Genomic DNA, 22,536 nt, shown 5'->3' on the forward strand with positions numbered 1-22,536 from the left:
TTTTTTCATATTCTTTCTTTGAGCTGCAAAATGATAGGAAACACTTGTCAAGACTCCTCCTGAACCCTCACATCCCTACTGTTACTGTGATTAGTGGTACTACACTTTGGGGTTAATAAAGGAAGACACTTTGAGGTACTGAAAAGTAAGATTTAGATCTTGGAATGCCAGTGTTCTATTTAGAACATCCTTGTAAACTTGTGAGGGGCCACTCCGAGCAGTGTGCAATAACATACCCACCATCATTCCAATACAACCAACAGAGAAAATTCATGTACTCTTGTCTCACCAAGAATGCTCACATACTTTTTGTCACTGGATTTGTTAAGCACGACACATAGCATTGGGCATTTAGAATAGTAGTAATAGTAAGTAGAGGCGGTGGGAGGAGTCAGTGGTAACACTGAGGAAAATGACTTGAGTACTATCCTCAGATTCCACGATGCAACAGTGTAAATAAAATGTTGTACACAGAATAATCTAAGAAGAAGATGTCCATACAACTTGCAAATATAAATGATGTGCAGTAATCAACAATGATGTTAAGTCACTCTAGGTACAAAAACTATTGTGTTGTATTATATTGTATGGTAACCAGGGACCAAAAAACGACTGACAGGTTCCGTCCCTGCCGCAGCTGCAGTGGTCCATAACGACTACCGCACTCCACTTCACCCCTCCGCCGCCTCAATCTGAACCCAGGGTTATTGTGTGGTTCGCCCCCAGTGGACACCCCCCCCCCCCCCCCCCCAGGGAACGTCTCACACCAGATGAGTGTAACCCCTATGTTTGCGTGGTAGAGTAATGGTGGTGTATGCGTACGTGGAGAACTTGTTTGCGCAGCAATCGCTGACATAGTGTAGCTGAGGTGGAATAAGGGGAACCAGCCCGCATTTGCCGACGCAGATGGAAAACCGCCTAAAAACCATCCACAGACTGGCTGGCTCACCGGACCTCGACACAAGTCCGCCAGGCGGATTCATGCCGGGGACCAGGCGCTCCTTACCACTCTGGAAAGCCGTGTGTTAGACCGCTCGGCTAACCGGGTGGGCTAGAAAAAGTAAGTAATCATTTTAAGGATGATGGGTATATCCAATAATTGACAGACAACATTTTAGGAATAATCAGCTAGTGGAAAATCACCATATCTGCACATGGCTGTCTGCAGCAAGATCTATCTGAATTTGAGACCACAGTATAGAAAAACATCAATCTTTATTAAAAGCAATTTTAAACGTTATTTTATCATTCCTTAAAGAAATTTTGTTGTGGATTATCTCACATAATACCCAGTTTCATCTTTTGTGTGGAATATGGAACAGTCCTCCATAGCTGAAAATACAGTGACACGAAGTTCATCTAAACAAGGAGGGAGGAGATAAAAATAGAAGCATCTGCATAGAATAAAATACAAGCACTAGTGAGAATCACAGAAGTGTGAAAAGTGATGCTCTGTAGCATCACATGATTGTAGTACATGAAACACAGGTAACTTTTGCAAAGAAATTCTCATGACAATTCTGGCCAGATGCTTACAATGTTGTACACTTGCAATAAAATTTCTAAAATAAGTATCTACAACACCTCATAATTTATTACAGGAACCTGCACATTCACATCGTTGCTGAGGTTTGTAATGATAAAAAACTGTGTAGTTCTGACGATAATCTCTAGGCATGTCAATGCCAATAGCATCAGCTGCCAGGTATGTGGCTCCAACCGCCATACTTGTGGTAAGTTTAAGCAGAGAGAGCTCACACACTGGCTGGTCACACTCATTTTGTGGAGGTTCTTGCAGACGCGATACAAATCCATTCTTCAACAGGTCCCAGCTGAGCCACACAGATCCAACACAGACAACAGGCAAACCACTGCCTGCTAAGAACAGATCCTACAAACAAACAAACATATGGTTCCATTATTTCTTATGTGTAAGTACACTTGTAAAATTCTATAATCATTCCCCCTAACTTAAAGCATCTAGGAAATAACATACACAATGATAATGAGTGCACTAAAGTGTTCCCTGGCAACGTTATATTAACAGTGTTACAGATACAAGACATACAGGAAAACTGACCATGCATCTTGTGTGGCAACAGCTGCCAGTGGAATAGAGACTATCAATACGGGGTGCGAGACCCTCCCATGGCAGTGCAGGATACACAGCAGTTCTCCATACGGACACATTGTCCAACAACATTTACAATAATATCTCTCACTGCTGGACACAAGCCCACAGGAGGTCAGCAGTTGTCCATGCTGGTTGTGTTAGAGATATATTCCTTCAGGTCAAAGTGTCCTTCAGGTCAAAGTGTTCCACATATATTGATTTGGATTTAAGATATGGGAATTAATGGGTCTTTCTAGATATATGTTTTAGGTAGCCGTCCACCAGGGCAGATCTGTGTTGTGGAGCATTATCACTCATCATTTGGAACCGAGCTCTATACACATAATTAAAAGTGTTTGCATACTGTTGCAGAAGGTCACTCCCGTACACTGTAGCCACAACAATAACCCGAAGGGAACAATGCACTTGCATACATTTTCCTAACATGATGCTGCCCAGACAAGAACTGCACTACTATACTTTAAGGCAATATTATAGAAAGGAAAGAGGAAGTAGATGAGATGAGATGAGAGGCATGATACTGCAAGAAAAATTTTACAGAGTTCTGGAAAACCTAACTCGATACAAGACCCTCAGATCAGACAACATTCCCTCACAATTTCTGAGATCCTTGGAGTAGCCAGTTTGACAAAACTATTCTCCTAGTCCACAAATTATGTGGGACAGGTGGAATACCCACAGACTTCAAGAAGAATGCAGTAATTCTATCTAAGACAGATGCCGATAAGTATGAATATTACTGAATTATCAGGATAATGAAAAGGATAGTTGCTACTCACAATATAGCAGAGATGCCAAGTCACTGAAAGGCACAGCAAAAAGACTGTTGGAAAGTTGACTTTTGGCCAACAAGGCCTTTGTCAAAAATAGATCACACACACACACACACACACACACACACACACACACACACACATGACCACAGTCTCTGGCAGCTCGAATCAGACTGCCAGAGACTGTGGCCACATGTGTGCACATTGCATCAGTGTGTGTGTGTGTGTGTGTGTGTGTGTGTGTGTGTGTGTGTGTGTGTGTGAGTGAGGGAGAGATCTATTTTTCTCAAAGACCTTGTTGGCTGGAAGCTAACTTTCCGACAGTCTATTTGCTGTACCTTTCTGCAACTCAGCATGTCTGCTATATGGTGAATAGCAACTATCCTTTTCATTATGTTGTTATATTCCATCCTGGATTTTACTGAATTGTTAGTTTAATATGTCTTATTTGCAAAATGCTGTTGCATATTATTTACAGAAGAATGGAAAATATAGTAGAAGTTGATAACAGGGAAGATCAGCTGAGGTTCCTATGCTCTTTGAAATTCTGAAGGTAGCAGGGATAAAATACAAAGAACCAAAGTTTATTTGTAACTTGTACAGAAAAACAGACTGCACTGTTGCTGTAAGAGTTGAAGGATAAAAAGGGAAGCAGAAGTTGAGAAGGAAGTGAGACAGGTCTGTAGCCTGTCCCTGATGCTATTCAATTTATACGTTGAGCAAACAGTAGAGGAAAGCAAGGAGAAATTTGGGAAGAGGAATTTAAGTGAAGGAAGAAGAAATAAATGCTTTGGGGTTATTCAATAAAAATGTAATTTTGCAATGGAGAGCAAAGGACTTCAAAAAGCAGTTGAAAGGAATAGATAGTTTCTTGAAAGAGATTGTAAGATGAACCTCAAGGAAAGTAAAACAAGGATAATGGTCTATAACCGAACTAAATCAGGCAATATCAAGCGAATAAGACTTAGAAAATGAGATACTAAGAGTAATAGATTAATTTTGCCACTTGGGAAGTAAAATAACTAATCATGATCAAAGTAAAGAGCATATAAAATGCGAACTGGCTATAGGGGGAAAAAAATAAATAAATATAAAAAATAAAATAAAATAAAATGCACTTCTGGAAAACTGTTCTCGTAATCCATAAAGGAATCTCCAGATTAGTAATGAAGGGAATTGTGGTCACTAAAAGTTGTAAAGGGAGACCAAGGGGTGAATACTGTGAGTGAGTTAAAAATCAATGTAGACTGCAATAGGGATTCAGAGATGAAGAGGCTTCCACAGGATAAATTAGCATGGACTCTTAAGTTAACATAACAACCAAGGTGTCAGATTACAGTAGGTCGACCTAGCCGATACTGCTGTTGAATGTTTTCTGCTGCAATATTAATAGTCTCCACAGCTGTGTAGTGACACTAAAAGCAACATTAAACTCCCAGCCCACTTCTTGCTGGTCTTTAATCTACCAATGATCTGGTCTTGTGTGATATCATCCAAATGTGTTAACTGCACTTCAGTTGTGTTTCAGTATCACATGACGTGGCGTCAAAACCATTACAGCCAAGTCTTCTGTTCACATGGACTGTTGGTGGCACACTAAGTGGTCTCAAGTGACTATGCCTTGTATTTTACTAGGTTTCTATGTTGTCCCACCACAGTTTAGACAACACAGTGCCACTACAGCACTTTGCTTTGGAGTGAATCTGTAACAGACTGTAACTTATAAGAAACTAAATACTACAGGCTCAAATATTTATGGACTAATGCTGAAAAAAGAGATCTATAAATGTCCTCTACACCAACAATCAATTTGCTACATATCTCTGAATTAAACAAAAAATTAATTTTAGCTTGAGTACCTTATGAGCTGCAGGCACAAGTGCTCGTACCATAGTGGCAAGAGCACGACCTGTCTGTTCAAACAGCCAAAGACACAATGGATCCCCTGCTTTAGCTTCTTCTGCCAATTTCTTGCACAGCGCCGCAAACTTTGGTTTATGAAACTTGGAGTAGCAGTGTTCCAGCAGATCAAATCTTTAAAAAATTAAATAAAAAGGAGAGCATCAGTGATATATATTTCCAAGCGCCCCCCCCCCCCCCTCTCTCTCTCTCTCTCTCTCTCTCTCTCTCTCTGTCCCCCCCCCCTCTCACCCTCCCTACACACACCTGTGAAAACTACAGAAATAAAAACTTTTCATTAAGTGCAATAAATAACAAATATAAAAAATATTCAGTATCTATCATGTAACATGAGCCAACTGTAGATAACATCTTATTTATGGACCAAACCTCCCTCAATTATTCTACATCAGCTTTTTTATCAAGTGATTCATTTCCATAAAGTTTTGGCATTTGTTGACAATGGTCTTGGCTTTTGTGGTGGCAACACGCGCCCCTACACGGTGCCACTGGAGTCTAGCCAGCTCCGTGTGTATGTGTGTGTATACAAAAATGTAATTAGAAAAACTTGAGTTTCATTAATTTTAATGATCCTCAGTCAATAAACAGTAAAATTATGTACATGAATTAAAATTAAACTTCTAATATTTACAGGTTTAATACTTACATCTGCTTACATTAAATCCATCATTCACACAATAGCTAGTTACCTGGCTATTACGACCAAGTATTGTCAAAAATTAAAGTAAATTATTCATTTTAGTGATCCTCAGTTAAGAACAGTCAAATTATGTACAAGATTTAAAATTAAACTTCCACTATTTACAGACTTAAGACTTACATCTGCTTTCCATACATCCATTATTCACACAGGAGGTAGTTACTTGGCTGTTACAACCAAGTATTGTTATTAAAGTATAATAAATTTTCATTAAAATCGTCTACTGCACTACTTGTGAAATTCATGGATGAAACAGAAGGAGTTGGTCACCAAAAATTCTTTTAAATTATGTTTAAATTGTGCCTTGTCTGAAACTAAACTCCTAATGGTTGCTGGTAACTTATTGAAAATATGCGTTGCTGAATACGGGACTCCTTTCTGGGCAAGAGTAAGTGATTTTAAATCTTTATGTATATTGTTCTTATTCCTAGTATTGATACTGTGTACTAAGCAGTTAGTTGGAAAAAAGAGATGTATTATTTACAACAAACTTCATTAAGGAATAAATACACTGAGAAGCTGTGGTTAGTATGCCCAATTCTTTGAATAGGTTCCGAAATGATATTCTTGGATTTACACTACACATTACTCTTATTATATGCTTCTGTACTCTAAAAATTTTTCTTGGTTTGTGGAGTTACCCAAAATATGATACCATATGACATAATGGAGTGAAAATAAGCAAAATATGCCAGTTTTTTAATATTTATATCTCCTATGTCTCACATCATTCGCATTGCAAACACAGACTTGTTCAGGTGCTTTAGCAGTTCGTTAGTATGGCACTCCCAACTGAATTTATTAAGTTGTAATACCAATAATTTAACACTCTCAACTTCTCCTATTTCCATGTCGTCATATTTTATACACACACTATAAGGAAATCTCTTGGGAGTTCTGAACTGCATATAGTGGGTCTTTTCAAAGTTTAATGTCAGTGAATTGACTATGAACCACTTATTAGTGTCAGTAAAAATTTGATTAGCTGCCCTTTCTAAATTTAATTTGATTTACTATTTATTGCAATGTTTGCATCATCTGCAAATATGACAAACTTGGCATCTGGTAATGTAACAGATGACAGGTGATTAATATACACAAGAAAAAGTAGTGGACCTAGTATGGAACCTTGGGGAATACCACATGTAATTTCTTCCCAGTCAGATGATGTCTGATTGCCTACTGCTGAAGGCATGTAAACTACCTAGCAACAAAACTTTCTTTCTCTTTGCTGACTTCCCTACATTCTTATTCAATTTTCTACTGAAAGTTTGTTGTGCCCTCTCTACACCTACCTCTGTCTGAGGCTCATTAGTTTCTAACTGAAGCAACAGGTCAAACTTATTCTTCACATTCACCACAAAGCTGTCTGACAAAATTCTAGGTCTGTTCTTCCTGTTACCACTTCCCACCTCTCTTTACCCTTCTCCCTCCTTAAACTGTTCAGATCTTCCCTATCCACCTCTAACTGTGCCTGAAGGGCAGCAATTTTTCCCTCCTGTTCCACTATTTTTCTATCTCTACTGCATATCCTACAGAACCACTAATGAGTCTGATCCACTTCCCCATTTCCCACATCGCTACAGTCATCCCAATGGAAAAAACTACTGCAGCCATCACACCAAACCCCACAGCTAACAATTCTACGGCACGTCAGGCACTTTTCACTTACGTTAAAAATCTTACTTTAGCGAGAATAAGTCAAATTAAATTACTGAAAAACAAGAAACACATCTACAAAAGATTCGGTCTAGTTTCAGTTGTATGTAAACAAACTTACTTTAGTGACAATAAGTTAAGATTACAAAAAAAACACGTTTACAAAAATTACGCCTAGTTGCAACTGTATGTAAGCAAAGCTACTACCATACTTGCAAATTTTCCAGATACTGGAACTTAAAATTTACGGTGTGTTTCGCAAAATAAGAGTTAAGCAACAAAGGGATACACTTTTCTTAACTTGCTGGAATGGAACAGAACAATTAAATGAGATTCTATAAGTTTTACTGCGCTACAATATATGCAAGAATACTATTGTAACTCTACTTTATGTTCCTTTCGCATTTTCTGGAATAATACACAAAGAGAAGTGAAACTTTTAATAGTAAGTTTGAAAAACACACTAATACATGTATTAAACTAGTTTCCTGAATTAAACTGATTTTTATTACAGTCTAAATCACGTATCTGTATGGGAGCACAAAACTCACGCATCTCGCCTGGTGCAGGCAATGATTATGGTAAGAGGAAGAGCGTGTCCACTATAACAGCAGATTGGGGAATCAACACTGTTCCATGGGACGGACCTGATCAGCTAAAATGGTTACATAATCCATGACAGTAATGCAGGCTTGTAGGATAACCATGAAGCCCACTGAATACAACAACATGGCTGCCCAAATCATCACTGAACCTCTGCCATGTTTCATTCTTCAGATGTAAACTCAGCCAGAAGTTGGAAATCGTGTGAAACAAGACTATCTGGCCAAATTACTTTCATTTATTGCTCCCTAGTCCCAGTTCTATGGTTTCAGCACCATGTTTTCCTGTTACAGGCATCTGTACCTCTGACAAGTGGTTTGGGAATTCCAGCTCTCCCAGCTTACAGAGCTCCCTTCTGGTTGTTTTGGTGCTGACAGGCTCTGAGAAGGTGACACTGAGTTCTGCAGTGACTTTTGCAGCTGTCATCATCATATTCTTCGTAACAATCCTCTTCAAAGACTGTCTGCCATGATCACTCAACCTGTACTTTTGTCTACATTTTTATTTAGTGGATGATGTTTTTGTGCTTTCACTGTATGTGATATAAATTTTGATGCAGTGCCTCTTTAAACACCGAACACTTCAGCTACCTTAGTTATGGAAGCACTTACCATATGAATACCAACAATTTTCCAATGTTAAAATTCATTAGCTCCGACATAATGCACTCACTACTACACAGAAGACTGTTCTGATCATGACACATTTGAAATGTGTTGAGGACATTGCACAGGTGCCGTTCGTGGTCAAATATACAGCACCACCTACAGGCTTTGCTAGAATCTGTATTCATGTTCAAGAGTACATTTCTTGTGGTGTTTCCATGTTTCTGTCCAATCCCTGTGCTTGCAGATACCATGCTACTTTTCTTCAAGATATGTTCTCGAAATGTATAGACAGGCACTGAAAAGCAAACTGTAATCTTAAGGTAACATATAATAGACAAAAACATAACGTAAAAATTAGCAAAGATCTAGTGTCCATATATTCCAAATTCAAAAGACTTATCATATATTTTCAGAAGAAATAATTCAACAAAAGCTGAACATATCACAGTAGTAGTAAAACATGTTTGTTTTTATCCAGACGTACATTATGTGAAAGTGGCAAAAGACCTTAATAATTTGGTATGACTTTTGTTGATATTCATCAGTTAGATGTGGGGAAAAATTCACATTTCTCGAGACAACAGCAGTGTAGTCACAGAAAAAACAGCAAAACTACAATTAAAGAAAACAGCTGAAAATCTTAAGAATGTTTATAATTGGTCTATATGTAATTAATTTTTGGCCATAAAGAAAACAATCTGATGAATTTTAGTTTGAAAGGGACTAATATCATTTATTTTTTATACACATATGATAACTCCAGTAAATATGCAACAAACACAGCTTTTTAGGGATAAATATACTTTCATGAGAAGGAGTGAACAGAAACATACTGAAAAAGATAATGCCATAAGGATGTTATTTATTTAGATTTTTGTCATCACTGTGTAACAGTTAGTGCCCTGCAGTTACATATTACTGTTTTTACCCAAGAATGAGACAAACCTGAACAAAAGATGACAACTTTTTTAATTTTTTTATTTCAGAGAAAGGGGGGGGGGGTGCTTTGAGAGAACATTATATTCATTCTAAACTTATGCCATTTATTGATTGTGATACAAAGAGAAATAAAATTAAAAAAAGAAATGGTTTACATTAACTTTTACCTCCACTTTCTTGTTTGCTTACTATCTAGGCCAGTCATCTGGTGTATCACTATTTTTGGATCCAGGCTAGACCAGGGCCAGCGCCAGTCATGGCAGTGTTTCTCTACTGCTTCAAAGGCTGACTGACATCAGTTTCGCATAGCCAATGGCTGATAGTTTAACATTACCAGTGAGAGGTGACAAAAGACGCAATGAATTTCTAGCCCCCAATTTGAAACCATTTTCTTCTTCACTGTTGTCACAAAAATAATTGACAGTTTTTTCTGAATATGTCACAAATTATCAGGCTGTGGTTATGTGGGGACCAATAAACCTTATACTGCTATGAATCAAGCAAGTAGCAATTAAATTTAGAATGTTGGTTGTCACAAATATATGGTTGTTTTTCCTGAATATGTTTCAATTTATGAGGTTGTGGCTACAGTGGTATTTGTCCAAATTTAAAATAAATTCAGTTCCAACTAAAATGGATTCGGGCAAACTGCACTTTAAACGTGGTAGATGTTCATAATAAGCCAAGGTAGTCAGTATACATTCCCATGGTTAACAGGGGCACACAATCCGAAAGCCACCACACAATGCACGGTGGAGGGTACTCATACCACTGCCAGCCATTTCCTTTCTTCTTCCACTCACAAATGGAGTGAGAGAAAAACAACTGTTTATATTCTTCTGTAGAAGTGTTGATTTTTCTTGTCTTGTATTTTGGGTCCTTACATAAGATGGATGTTGGTGGCATTAGGATTGCTCTGCAGTCTGTCACAAATACTTGTTCTCTAAACTTTCTCGATAGTGTTCCACTAGAAGATCATCATCTTCGTTCCAGAATTTCACATTTGAGTTTCACATAGCACATCGTTAATATACATAAGTTGATTGTAACTGGTAACAAAGCTATCAGCTTGCCTCTACACTGCTTCACTGTCTCACTGTCTCCCTTAATCTGACCAGGTAGGGATTCCTGACAGTGAACTACTACTCAAGAATGGATCACACTTGTGTTCTGCACAAGGTCTTTATAGATTTTACTTTCCTACAATTCTCCCAATGAACCAAAGTCACTATTCACCTTCTCTACAAACAATTTAACATTGTCATTCCATTTCCGAATCACTTTGCAACACTAGATATTTTATCAACGTGACTGTTTCAAGTAGTAGACCACTAATGCTCTATGTGAACATAATACGATTGTGCTTCCTACTTATCTGTATTTGCACATTTCCAACACACACACACACACACACACACACACACACACAGACAGACAGACACACAGAGTTTTGTTATGGGTAATACCTCAGTTTTTGGTTAGTGATATTGAAAAGCTTCTAGTGAAGTCCAATTACTAAAGATAATGCACGTAAGAATATGTATGCAAAATAAAAAGCACACAAATGCAATGGTGTATCAATCCACTTGATAGTCTGCCCTCATGGTTCAAAGGTCACACGTCATGTAACACAACACAGGACTCAACCATGAGACCCAGTATCTTGGGTCAAAGAAACAAGTATGTTTGTCAGCTAGCTAAAGTTCAAAAGTTGGTACAGTGCTGTGAGGTAACGGGCGAGTTGTGGCGCCCTGAAAATATTCTAAATTTGGAGTTGGCATGGCCGCACAGCCCACTCTGGCAAGCCAGGGCTCGTCAGTAACCACGTGGTGCCGAACATTAGCCGGAACAAGAGGGGTAGCCCCAGCGTGAGGTCCAGGCTGACTGCGTGGCTGGGAATTTCATGTTGACGCTGCATCGAGGACTGTGCTTTGTGTCGATGAAGGAGATTTGTATGCAGGGAGTACCAAAGATGGCGGACTTTGTGAAACCATAATGGCAGACATTTAACAGTTCATGTAGAAATTAATAATAGCCAGAGGAATCATGATACCTTAAAAAGAAACATGTACATTACCATTCTTTGCACGACAATTCTGATGGTGTAATCAGATTTTCAAAATCTTTATTAGTTTAAAGTTTAGCATCTGACTGTAAATTATACAAATTTCCAAAATCTAAACGTTCCATCCGATTTTGTCGATCGACATGTCTTTAGAAAGCTATTAGTGTAAATCTAAATTGGTACGAATTACATGCATGTAACTTGAATAGTACACGAGTTATTGAAGGTCAAAGTGGCCGATTACTACTGATCGCATCAGGCCATAAGTACTCCACAGTTACACGAAAAAATGGCAGCAGTATGCTTATAAATATATTTATTTGTCTATGTCTTTGTTTATATCCCATATATACTATTAATGAAGAAATTGGCTGATATTTACTGGGGGAGGAACATCGTTACCAAAAAAGACACAAGTAGGACAGAACAGGATGGTTACAGGAAATACTTGGACAGTGTGGAACAGTTTACGCATGTCTGGAGATAGAAATATTACGTAGTGCCGGCTGGTGCACTTGCGAGATTTCCGTGGCTTCTGCAGTGAAGACATAGTATGCATTTAGAAGTGAATTTCTTGTGAGCTATGTTGTTGTTCATAACTAATTACGTGAAGTAGGAATCTATTGCTTCCCTGTTATTCAACTAATATTTTATTTAATTGCTGGACCATTGACACCAATAAGTGTTTTGCAGTAATAAATAGCATTCTTAAAGGTACTTCTGCTATCGTACTCATCATTTAAAGTCGTTATAAATAGTACCTGCAGATTTTATTTAATTGCAGTCTTTCACTTATAAATTTCTAGGTTACATTCAAAATTCGCAATTGCCGAGTCATAGGAACTTTTGACCATTCGATTCATGTGTATATTCATATTGTAAACTGTAGACTCAGCAGTATTTGGCTTGTAATGTGGCAACTACGTATCCCAGACCCTAGACAACGAAACCAGCCAAAAAACTTCTAATATTTCAACTCTGAGTCTGTGGGTACGTAGTCGAGGGCCACCATTAATTTATTTTTGAAAGCCCACAGTGCAGACATTTCAGCACGGCAGCTTCAGTTACCAAGTGTTTTGAGCTGAGGTTGCATCAGGTACTAGCAGAGGTCAGGCCTAAACTACCACTGCCAACATCAGAAAGTAATTGCTTGGTAGTGCTACTGAATGCTGTCTGTTGCTCATTGTTTTCTTTTCTTATTTTGAAATGAGTGAAGGAACTATTGCTGATACATCATGGAATTCTCTTACGATAATCAAAACACCAGAAGTGATAGGTGATCCCTACGGGCATGTGTCAAATTCTGCTTTCACATAAACACAGAATGCAGGTGTAGGCTGGTTGCCCTGTGAGAGAGCTTGTTTCCCTGTACCGCTTCTCTGTCCTTTGGTGGTCAAAATTCTAATTTGTTTATCTTCACTGCCAACTGCCGGTTTATAGTTTCTGCACTATGCACTATAGACCTATTGTGTGTCATTTCTATCAGTAGCGTTGTACGTATGGGCCACACGGCTATGAATACACATGAAAGGACGAAATCAATGCTCTGAAGATTTTGTAATTATCAAATTGAGAAGGAAAAGAAAATTAATGTTGAGAAGCACCGTAAATCAGAGGCATGAAAAAGGTGTGCTTCTCAACAGAAACTATTACTTGTTGAAAACATAAATAGAGTGAAAAGAAGAAAACAAGTAAAGATCATTTCACAGAAAGCCTGCTGACGTTTTTGCAAAAGCAAACATCCCAGTCAAAAAGTTCCCAAATCAGTGCCTTTACTTTCAGTCCATTCAAAGCACTAGGGCTTTGGCTTCAGGCATGTAGTGTGATAACCTTTTAAATTTGTACTCCTAATTATTTATAAACAAAAAAATTTAGATGTGAATTTTGCCAAGAAAGCTGCAAATTTTGTCAAAAATTGATGCTACATTTTCAGGTCCTTACACATCTCATTCATTACGCTGTGGCACTGTCTTAGTTTCCCAGGCAGACAAATGGGGTAGCAAGATTGTTATGATCCCAAAATTAGCAAAAAGTGTGAGTGTGTGAGGGAGGGAGGGGGGGGGGAGGGGGGTGGGAGTCTAGGGAAGGGGGCAGGGCATATGCAAGAGTGCCTCGTAAGTTATGTGAGCAGGCAGGGAAACGATGAGATTTGTATCAGTAGAGTATTATTAGCTTTGACATTATCAGTTAACTTTTTAGAAAGTATATTTGTACAAAAAAAAAAACAATAACAGACACTTGCAAAGCTAAGTTTTTAAGTAGTTACACAACTGTGAGTAAGAATTAGCTAACTTTGAACTAGCTTTTTCATTGTAATAAAGTGATACAATAAACTTCATTGTAAAAATGACCTGTGAATGAGTCAACAGCTGACTAAGTATACACAGTGGTGTTAGTTACATTTACATTACCATAATGACCTAAAATTCAACATAAAGACAATCTACATAAATTTTCAGATATTTATACAATTTCCCCATGAACCATGGACCTTGCCATTGGTGTGGAGGCTTGCGCGCCTCAGCGTGGTGGGGAGGCTTGCGCGCCTCAGCGATACAGATAGCCGTACCATGGATGCAACCACAACGGAGGGGTATCTGTTGAGAGGCCAGACAAACATGTGGTTCCTGAAAAGGGGCAGCAGCCTTTTCAGTAGTTGCAGGGGAAACAGTCTGGATAATTGACTGATCTGGCCTTGCTGTGCTGGTACTGCGAACGGCTGAAAGTACAGGGAAACTACAGCAGTAATTTTTCCCAAGGACATGCAGTTTTACTGTATGGTTAAATGATGAAGGCGTCCTATTGGGTAAAATATTTCGGAGGTAAAACAGTCCCCCATCCGGATCTCTGGGAGGGGGGGGACTACTCAAGAGGACGTCGTTATCAGGAGAAAGAAAATGGGCATTCTATGGATCGGAGCATGGAATGTCAGATCCCTTAATTGGGCAGGTAGGTTAGAAAATTTAAAAAGGGACATGGATAGGATAAAGTTAGATATAGTGGGAATTAGTGAAGTTCGGCGGCAGGAAGAGCAAGACTTCTGATCAGGTGAATACGGGGTTATAAATACAAAATCAAATAGGGGTAATGCAGGAGTAGGTTTAATAATGAATAGGAAAATAGGAATGGAGGTAAGCTACAACAAACAGCATAGTGAACATATTATTGTGGCCTACCATAGTAGTTCAAGTTTGTATGCCAACTAGCTCCGCAGATGACGAAGAGATTGATGAAATGTATGACGAGATAAAAGAAATTATTCAGATGGTGAAGGGAGATAAAAATTTAATAGTCATGGGTCACTGGAACTCGATAGTAGGAAAAGGAAGAGAAGGAAACATAGTAGGTGAATATGGAATGGGGGTAAGGAATTAAAGAGGAAGCTGCCTGGTAGAATTTTGCACAAAGTATAGCTTAATCAAAGCTAACACTTGGTTCAAGAATCATAAAAGAAGATTGTATACATAGAAGAAGCCTGGAGATACTGGAAGGTCTCAGATAGATTATATAATGGTAAGATAGAGATTCAGGAACCAGTTTTTAATTTGTGAGACATTTCCAGGGGCAGATGTGGACTCTGACCACAATCTACTGGTTATGATGTGTGGATTAAAACTGAAGAAACTGCAAAAAGGTGGGAATTTGAGGAGATGGGACCTGGATAAACTGAAAGAACCAGAGGTTGTAGAGAGCTTCAGGGAGAGCATTAGGGAATGATTGACAAGAATGGGGGAAAGAAATACAGTAGAAGAAGAATGGGTTGCTTCGAGAAATGAAATAGCAGAGGATCAAGTAGGTGAAAAGACAGGGGCTAATAGAAATGGCTAGAGGACAAATGTAAGGACATAGAGGAGCATATCACTAGGGGTAAGGTAGATACTGTCTACAGGAAAATTAAAGAGACCTTTGGAGAAAAAAGAACCATTTGCATGAATATCAAGAGCTCAGATGGAAACCAAGTTCTAAACAAAGAAGGGAAAGCAGAAAGGTGGAAGGAGGATACAGGGTGTTACAAAAAGGTACGGCGAAACTTTCAGGAAACCGCTTACTTTCCATGTTAGAGCTCATTTCATTACTTCTCTTCAAATCACATTAATCATGGAATGGAAACACGCAGCAACAGAACGTACCAGCATGACTTCAAACACTTTGTTACAAGAAATGTTCAAAATGTCCCCCGTTAGCGAGGATACATGCATCCACCCTCCGTCGCATGGAATCCCTGATGCGCTGATGCAGCCCTGGAGAATGGCGTATTGTATCACAGCCATCCACAATACGAGCATGAAGAGTCTCTACATTTGGTACTGGGGTTACGTAGACAAGAGCTTTCAAATGCCCCCATAAATGAAAGTCAAGAGGGTTGAGGTCAGGAGAGCGTGGAGGCCATGGAACTGGTCCGCCTCTACCAATCCATCGGTCACCGAATCTGTTGTTGAGAAGCGTACGAACACTTCGACTGAAATGTGAAGGAGCTCCATCGTGCATGAACCACACGTTGTGTCGTACTTGTAAAGACACATGTTCTAGCAGCACAGGGAGAGTATCCCGTATGAAATCATGATAACGTGTTCCATTGAGCGTAGGTGGAAGAACATGGGGCCCAATCAAGACATCACCAACAATGCCTGCCCAAACGTTCACAGAAAATCTGTGTTGATGACGTGATTGCACAATTGCGTGCGGATTCTCGTCAGCCCACACATGTTGATTGTGAAAATTTACAATTTGATCACGTTGGAATGAAGCCTCATCCGTAAAGAGAACATTTGCACTGTAATTAGTGTACCCGTGGAGGCCAATCAGCTGCTGATAGTGCCTGCACATGCTGTACATGGTACGGAAACAACTGGTTCTCCCGTAGCACTCTCCATACAGTGACGTGGTCAACATTACCTTGTACAGCAGCAACTTCTCTGACGCTAACATTAGGGTTATTGTCAACTGTACAAAGAATTGCCTCGTCCACTGCAGGTGTCCTCGTCATTCTAGGTCTTCCCCAGTCACGAGTCATAGGCTGGAATGTTCTGTGCTCCCTAAGACACCGATCAATTGCTTCGAACGTCTTCCTGTCGGGACACCTTCGTTCTGGAAATCTGTCTCAATACAAACGTACCGCGCCACGGCTATTGCCCTGTGCTAATCCATACATCAAATGGGCATCTGCCAACTCCGCATTTGTAAACATTGCACTGACTGCAAAACCACGTTCGTGATGAACACTAACCTGTTGATGCTACGTACTGATGTGCTCGATGCTAGTACTGTAGAGCAATGAGTCGCATGTCAACACAAGCACCGAAGTCAATATTACCTTCCTTCAACTGGGCCAACTGGCGGTGAATCGAGGAAGTACAATACATACTGACGAACCTAAAATGAGCTCTAACATGGAAATTAAGCATTTCCGGACACATGTCCACATAATGTATTTTCTTTATTTGTGTGTGAGGAATGTTTCCTGATAGTTGGCCGTACCTTTTTGTAACACCCTGTATAGAGAGTCTATACAAGGGCGATGTACTTGAGGACAATATTATGGAAATGGAAGAGAATGTAGATGAAGATGAAATAGGAGATATGATACTGCGTGAAGAGTTTGACAGAGCACTGAAAGACCTAAGTCGAAACAAGGCCCCAGGAGTAGACAACATTCCATTAGAACTACTGACAGCCTTGGGAGAGCCAAGCCTAACAAAACTCTACAATCTAGTGAGCAAGATGTATCAGACAGGTGAAATACCCTCAGATTTCAAGAAGAATATAATAATTCCAATCCCAAAGAAAGCAGGTGTTGACATATGTGAAAATTACCGATCGATCAGTTTAATAAGCCACGGCTGCAAAATACTAACACGAATTCTTTACAGACGAATGGAAAAACTGGTAGAAGCCAACCTCGGGGAAGATCAGTTTGGATTCTGTAGAAATGTTGGATCACATGAGGCAATACTGACCCTACGACTTATCTTAGAAAATAGATTAAGGAAAGACAAACCTACGTTTCTAGCATTTGTAGACTTAGAGAAAGCTTTTGACAATGTTGACTGGAATACTCTCTTTCAAATCCTAAACGTGGCAGGAGTAAAATACAGGGAGCGAAAGGCTATTTACAATTTGCACAGAAACCAGATGGCAGTAATAAGAATCGAGGGGCATGAAAGGGAAGCAGTGGTTGGGAAGGGAGTGAGACAGGGTTGTAGCCTATCTCCGATCTTATTCAATCTGTATATTGAGCAAGCAGTAAAGGAAACCAAAGAAAAATTTGGAGTAGAATCAAAATCCATGGAGAAGAAATAAAAACTTTGGAGATTGCCGATGACATTATAATTCTGTCAGAGACAGCAAAGGATCTGGAAGAGCAGCTGAACGGAATGGACACTGTCTTCAAACGAGGATATAAGATGAACATCAACAAAAGCAAAATGAGGATAATGGAATGTAGTCGAATTAAATTGGGTGATGCTGAGGGAATTAGATTAGGAAATGAGATGCTTAAAGTAGTAAATGAGTTTTGATATTTGGGGAGCAAAATAACTGATGATGGTCGAAGTAGAGAGGATATAAAATGTAGACTGGCAATGGCAAGGAAAGCGTTTCTGAAGAAGAGAAATTTGTTAACATCGAGTATAGATTTAAGTGTCAGGAACTCGTTTCTGAAAGTATTTGTATGGAGTGTAGCCATGTATGGAAGTGAAACATGGACGATAAATAGTTTAGACAAAAAGAGAATAGAAGTTTTCGAAATGTGGTGCTACAGAAGAATGCTGAAGATTAGATGGTTAGATCACATAACTAATGAGGAGGTACTGAATAGAATTGGGGAGAAGAGAATTTTGTGGCACAACTTGACTAGAAGAAGGGACCGGTTGGTAGAACATGTTCTGAGGCATCAAGGGATCACCAATTTAGTATTGGAGGGCAGCGTGGAGGGTAAAAATCGTAGAGGGAGACCAAGAGATGAATACACTAAACAGATTCAGAAGGATGTACGTTGCAGTAGGTACTGGGAGATGAAGAAGCTTGCACAGGATAGATTAGCATGGAGAGCTGCATCTAACCAGTCTCTGGACTGAAGACCACAACAAAAAACATACAATTTCAACTCTAATCTTACACAAGTGCTGTCCCAACTATCCACTCCACAATTTCTGATAGAGTTTTATTTCCCAATTCCATTTGAGGCAGACTCATCCAAGGATATAAACAGGAACTAGCCATGACTTTGTAGTAAAATACAGCCAAGTAGTTACACAGAGAGATACATAGAATATGCACATACAAAGCAAAGTTAATTTGAGAAAGCTATAAAATTACACGGAGACAGAATAGGTGGTTGATTCTTACCTGACGGAGGTCAAATTCTAAGTGCTGCCAACAGACAAAGGTAAAAGTAGTACATTTCTCAGGGAGGATTGATGAATAAATTGGGGAAGGCTACAAAGGAGCAGCAGATCACAGACTAGTTTATGAAGAATCCACCAGTTGCATGGACAAGCAGAAACAGTGGAGGGGGAGGTTTCAGAGACTGTGGGAAGTCAGAGATAGTTCACTGGTTAGCATTGTGCCAGTTTCAATCCAGAGTAATAGGAGGACACAGCGAGAAGTAAGGTGAAGATAAGAAAGCAAAATGTATCACAGAAATTAAGTGAGAAAATTTTTGGAAAGGCTAGGTACAGACCGTCCCAACAACTTACTTTTGTATGTCTTAATAGTCAATTAGGCTGGTACACAAAATCTACCTGGCACACGCTGTTTACAAATATCTTTATTCAACACAACACAAAAGAAAAATATCTAGTTAGGTGAAGCACCAAAGAGAAGCTTAACATGCGAGTGGAACAGTCTCTTTTTTAGGAATAATCTGTAACTATGTAACTACTGAAATCAAAGGAATTGAAAATTGTGGATGGTGAAACAGAGTGCCACAGAATTTGATAAGTTGGATGAATATATCAGATTAAAATTGGCAGCTGCTGTCTGTTGTGATGTGTAGTGGGCAAGCAAAATGAGATATCCAACTTGACACAATGGCAGAAGCTAGAATTTCTGTTGAAATGTTGTCAACTGAAACTGCTTCCGGACAGTGAGTGAAGTGATCAATCAAGGTAGTGAGCCAACAATGTTGATGAGTATGTGGGCAAATCATGAAGTTGAGGCAGGGGAGTCTCCCACTGGTACCTCTATGTGGCAGGATACCTTGCTGTACTGACACTGGACACAACCACGAGTCCATTTGCAACGGTCTTTTTGCATTCCAGGCCAAACACACTATTTCAAGACCAGGCGAAATGATGGTCTGATGCCAGTGTAGCACAAATTATGCAACCTGTTGAAGGCGCTTTTGCGGGAAATAAATGGTAAAAAGGGATGAAGCTTTCCATTTGAGATTTCGCAGTTTAACTTAACACCCACACCAGGAACACCAACTAGTTGCAACTCTAATGTTGATGATCCATCATTGAGGAGATTCTGGAGCTCATGGTTTGTATGTTGGGCCTTGGAGAGTTCTGCGAAATCAATAGCGCTTAACACATTGGAAGACAATCAGCTACCACATTGTCAGTGCCCAAAATATGCTTGATATTGGTACTGAACTGGGCAATAAATTCCAAATGGTTTCACTGTTGTGCTGAGACTTGTTGCTGTTTTATCAAAAGGCATTGTGGGGTGGCTTGTGTTCTGTGAAGTTGGTGAACTTTCTGGCTTCTAACTGTGGATAAAAGTACTTGATTGCCTCATAGATAGTGAGAGGTTTTTCATCATACATGCTCCATTTTTGCTGTGATGGTGACAGCTTATGCAACTAGAGAGCAAGAGGCTGCCATGTGTCATTGTGTAATTGTTGCAAGACTGCACCGAAAGCAGTCTGGCTCACATTTACCACTAACACAAGGGATGCATCCATTTGAGGGTGTGCCAGGAGTGTGACATTCACTATGCTCTGCTTTGCTGCATTGAAGGCAGAGCTCATCATGTCTGTCCACTGAATCAGAGAACTTCCTTTAGTTTTTGTACCAGCAACTGCTGCAATTACCAGCTAGCAGTTCCTGTAATATGGCTGAAAGCAGCAAATGGCGACGGTAAAAATTCACCATGTCCAAGATGTGGCATTATTCCTTAACAGTGCAATTTTCAGAATGACTTCTACTTTTTCTGGAAATGGTTTGAGCCTGAAGAGGCCTAGAAAATTAATTTGGAAGTCACCAAACATACATTTAGCATTATTCAAAACCACTCCATGCTGTTCTAAGCATTTAAAGACTTTGATTAGGTTTTGTTGGCACTGTTCCCCAGTGGCTTAAAAGGCAAGGCTGTTGTCCACATAGGCAAAACAGAACAACAGACCCTGCAGTACTAAGTCGTGACTGTAGAATTACATAGGACGAATGTCATAAAAATATTCTCAAATAAACCAAATGGAGTGATGGTGGCTGTTTTAGGCATGTTCTCTTTGTCCACCAGAATTTGTATTAAGGGGTCCGTCTAATTAAACATTCTGAACACAGTTCTGCCACATAAAGTGTAACTGCAGTCGCACAACACAGGTACCGGATAGTGGTCAGGCACTATCTGAGCGTTAAGTGCTTGACAGTTGCTAATGGGCACCATGAGCAGCACTTCTTAGGCACAACATGGAGATAAGATGACCATGGGCTACATGATGGATGAATGATGCCTTCCTTGAGCATGGACTCAAATTCTACCTTCAAAATGGCCAGGCAGTTGGAAGCTAATCATCTAGGTCTACACGAGATATATGAGCCATGGGTAGTCTTAATATGGTGAACAGTGCTACAACATACCTCTTTACGATCTCCAAGAGGTCACATCAAGGCTGGAAGCTATCACAGTAGATTTGTGTGCTCACTACTTGCCACTTGGACAAGCTCAGTGTCCTGCTCCGGAAACCCATAGCTGTCACGCCAGTGATGCTGTCGACAAGTCTTGCACTTGCCATGTCTGACAGCTGGTGGTAGTATTCCAAGAAGTCAGCTCCATTTATCAGTTCTGTGGTTTAAGCAATTTTTAAGCCCCATGTGAAGGCACAATGCAGTCCCACATCTAATTCAAAATGCTGCATATCTTATATTGATATTTAAGAACTGTTTGCCGCACATAAGCAGAACAAACTCAGTGGTCAACAGGCATGCAACAAGGTACATGGAAATATTCAAAAATCTGATCTGGTATCCACTAAGAATTTCTGACCCAACTTTCAGTCACCGATGAACAGGCACTGTGACTAAGCTTAGCAATTGGATGCACCTATGCCAAATGTCGAAGTGCAAGGTGAGGTGCACTTCCCCGCCTGATCCCCAAATTTTCTGTGATACCAAGAAGTGGACTGCTGTTCTACACCAGGTGCCAAAGAGTTTGTTGAAGAAGAGCAACATGACCTCTTGCGGCAGAAACACCTGCCACTGCTAGAGTCATGACAAGACAACAGTTCACTGATTTTTTTTTGTTAACATATCAAACTTGGCTGCAAGAGACTCATAGCTCACACGTGTAACCACTGATGCTAATACATTGTTAAATGGCACTGTTATTGTACTGATATCAGTCGGTGTCATGAAATTTGTAATTTGTCAGTCAGGTCTGCAACTGCGCCTAAAGGCATCTCTGTCTGTGACACTATAATAGCCTTGACTTGCAGTGCTAGGCGGCTACTCCGCAAGGTACACAGCAGGTTGTCTGTTACAGTGCCAGTATCAACTTTCGCTCCTCAAATGCCACGGGTGCTGAAATGGTTTCCGATCGTTTATGTCTTCCTGTGTCAAAACATGGGATATGCACTCTTCCTGTGCTGAGAGATTCTGTGAATCAGTTCTGCCTCGAGTTTTTCATAGGAGGTAGTTGCATGTGGTCCCGTTATCATGTCCACGACCTCTGCATGAAATAGTGGTCCAGTTGGCTGACCACTAAGGCACTCTCCGTGGAATCTGTTGATATTCCAGCAAAATGAAAGCTTGCCTCGACTTTCGCAAACCATAGTGTGGGGTTTTGCAGCCAGAAAGGCAGCAGTCACATGGCAAGTCTGGACACAAGGTATTGTCATAGCCGGGTATGGATGTTTTTGCCTTTTCTGTGGTGCTTATGCTGGCTGGTCATGTTGGGGCCTCCAGTTTCTG

At 39.8% G+C, this 22,536-nt stretch overlaps 1 protein-coding gene across 3 annotated transcripts in view; it reads right to left on the reverse strand.

Moving 5' to 3' along the window:
- Positions 1-1,226: 1,226 nt before the first annotated feature.
- Positions 1,227-22,536, reverse strand: part of LOC124606688 (N-acetyl-D-glucosamine kinase) — a 190,470-nt gene continuing 169,160 nt past the window's right edge. For all 3 annotated transcript variants that reach the window (XM_047138707.1, XM_047138709.1, XM_047138708.1), the window contains exons 7-8: positions 4,767-4,941; positions 1,227-1,891 (exon numbers count right to left, since the gene is read on the reverse strand). In XM_047138707.1, the coding sequence (XP_046994663.1) occupies positions 1,586-1,891; positions 4,767-4,941 (481 nt within the window). In that variant the 3' untranslated portion in view covers positions 1,227-1,585. The remainder of the gene's footprint in view (positions 1,892-4,766; positions 4,942-22,536) is intronic.

This window comes from Schistocerca americana, chromosome 3 (assembly GCF_021461395.2).
Source record: "Schistocerca americana isolate TAMUIC-IGC-003095 chromosome 3, iqSchAmer2.1, whole genome shotgun sequence".
NCBI classification, from domain to species: domain Eukaryota; kingdom Metazoa; phylum Arthropoda; class Insecta; order Orthoptera; family Acrididae; genus Schistocerca; species Schistocerca americana.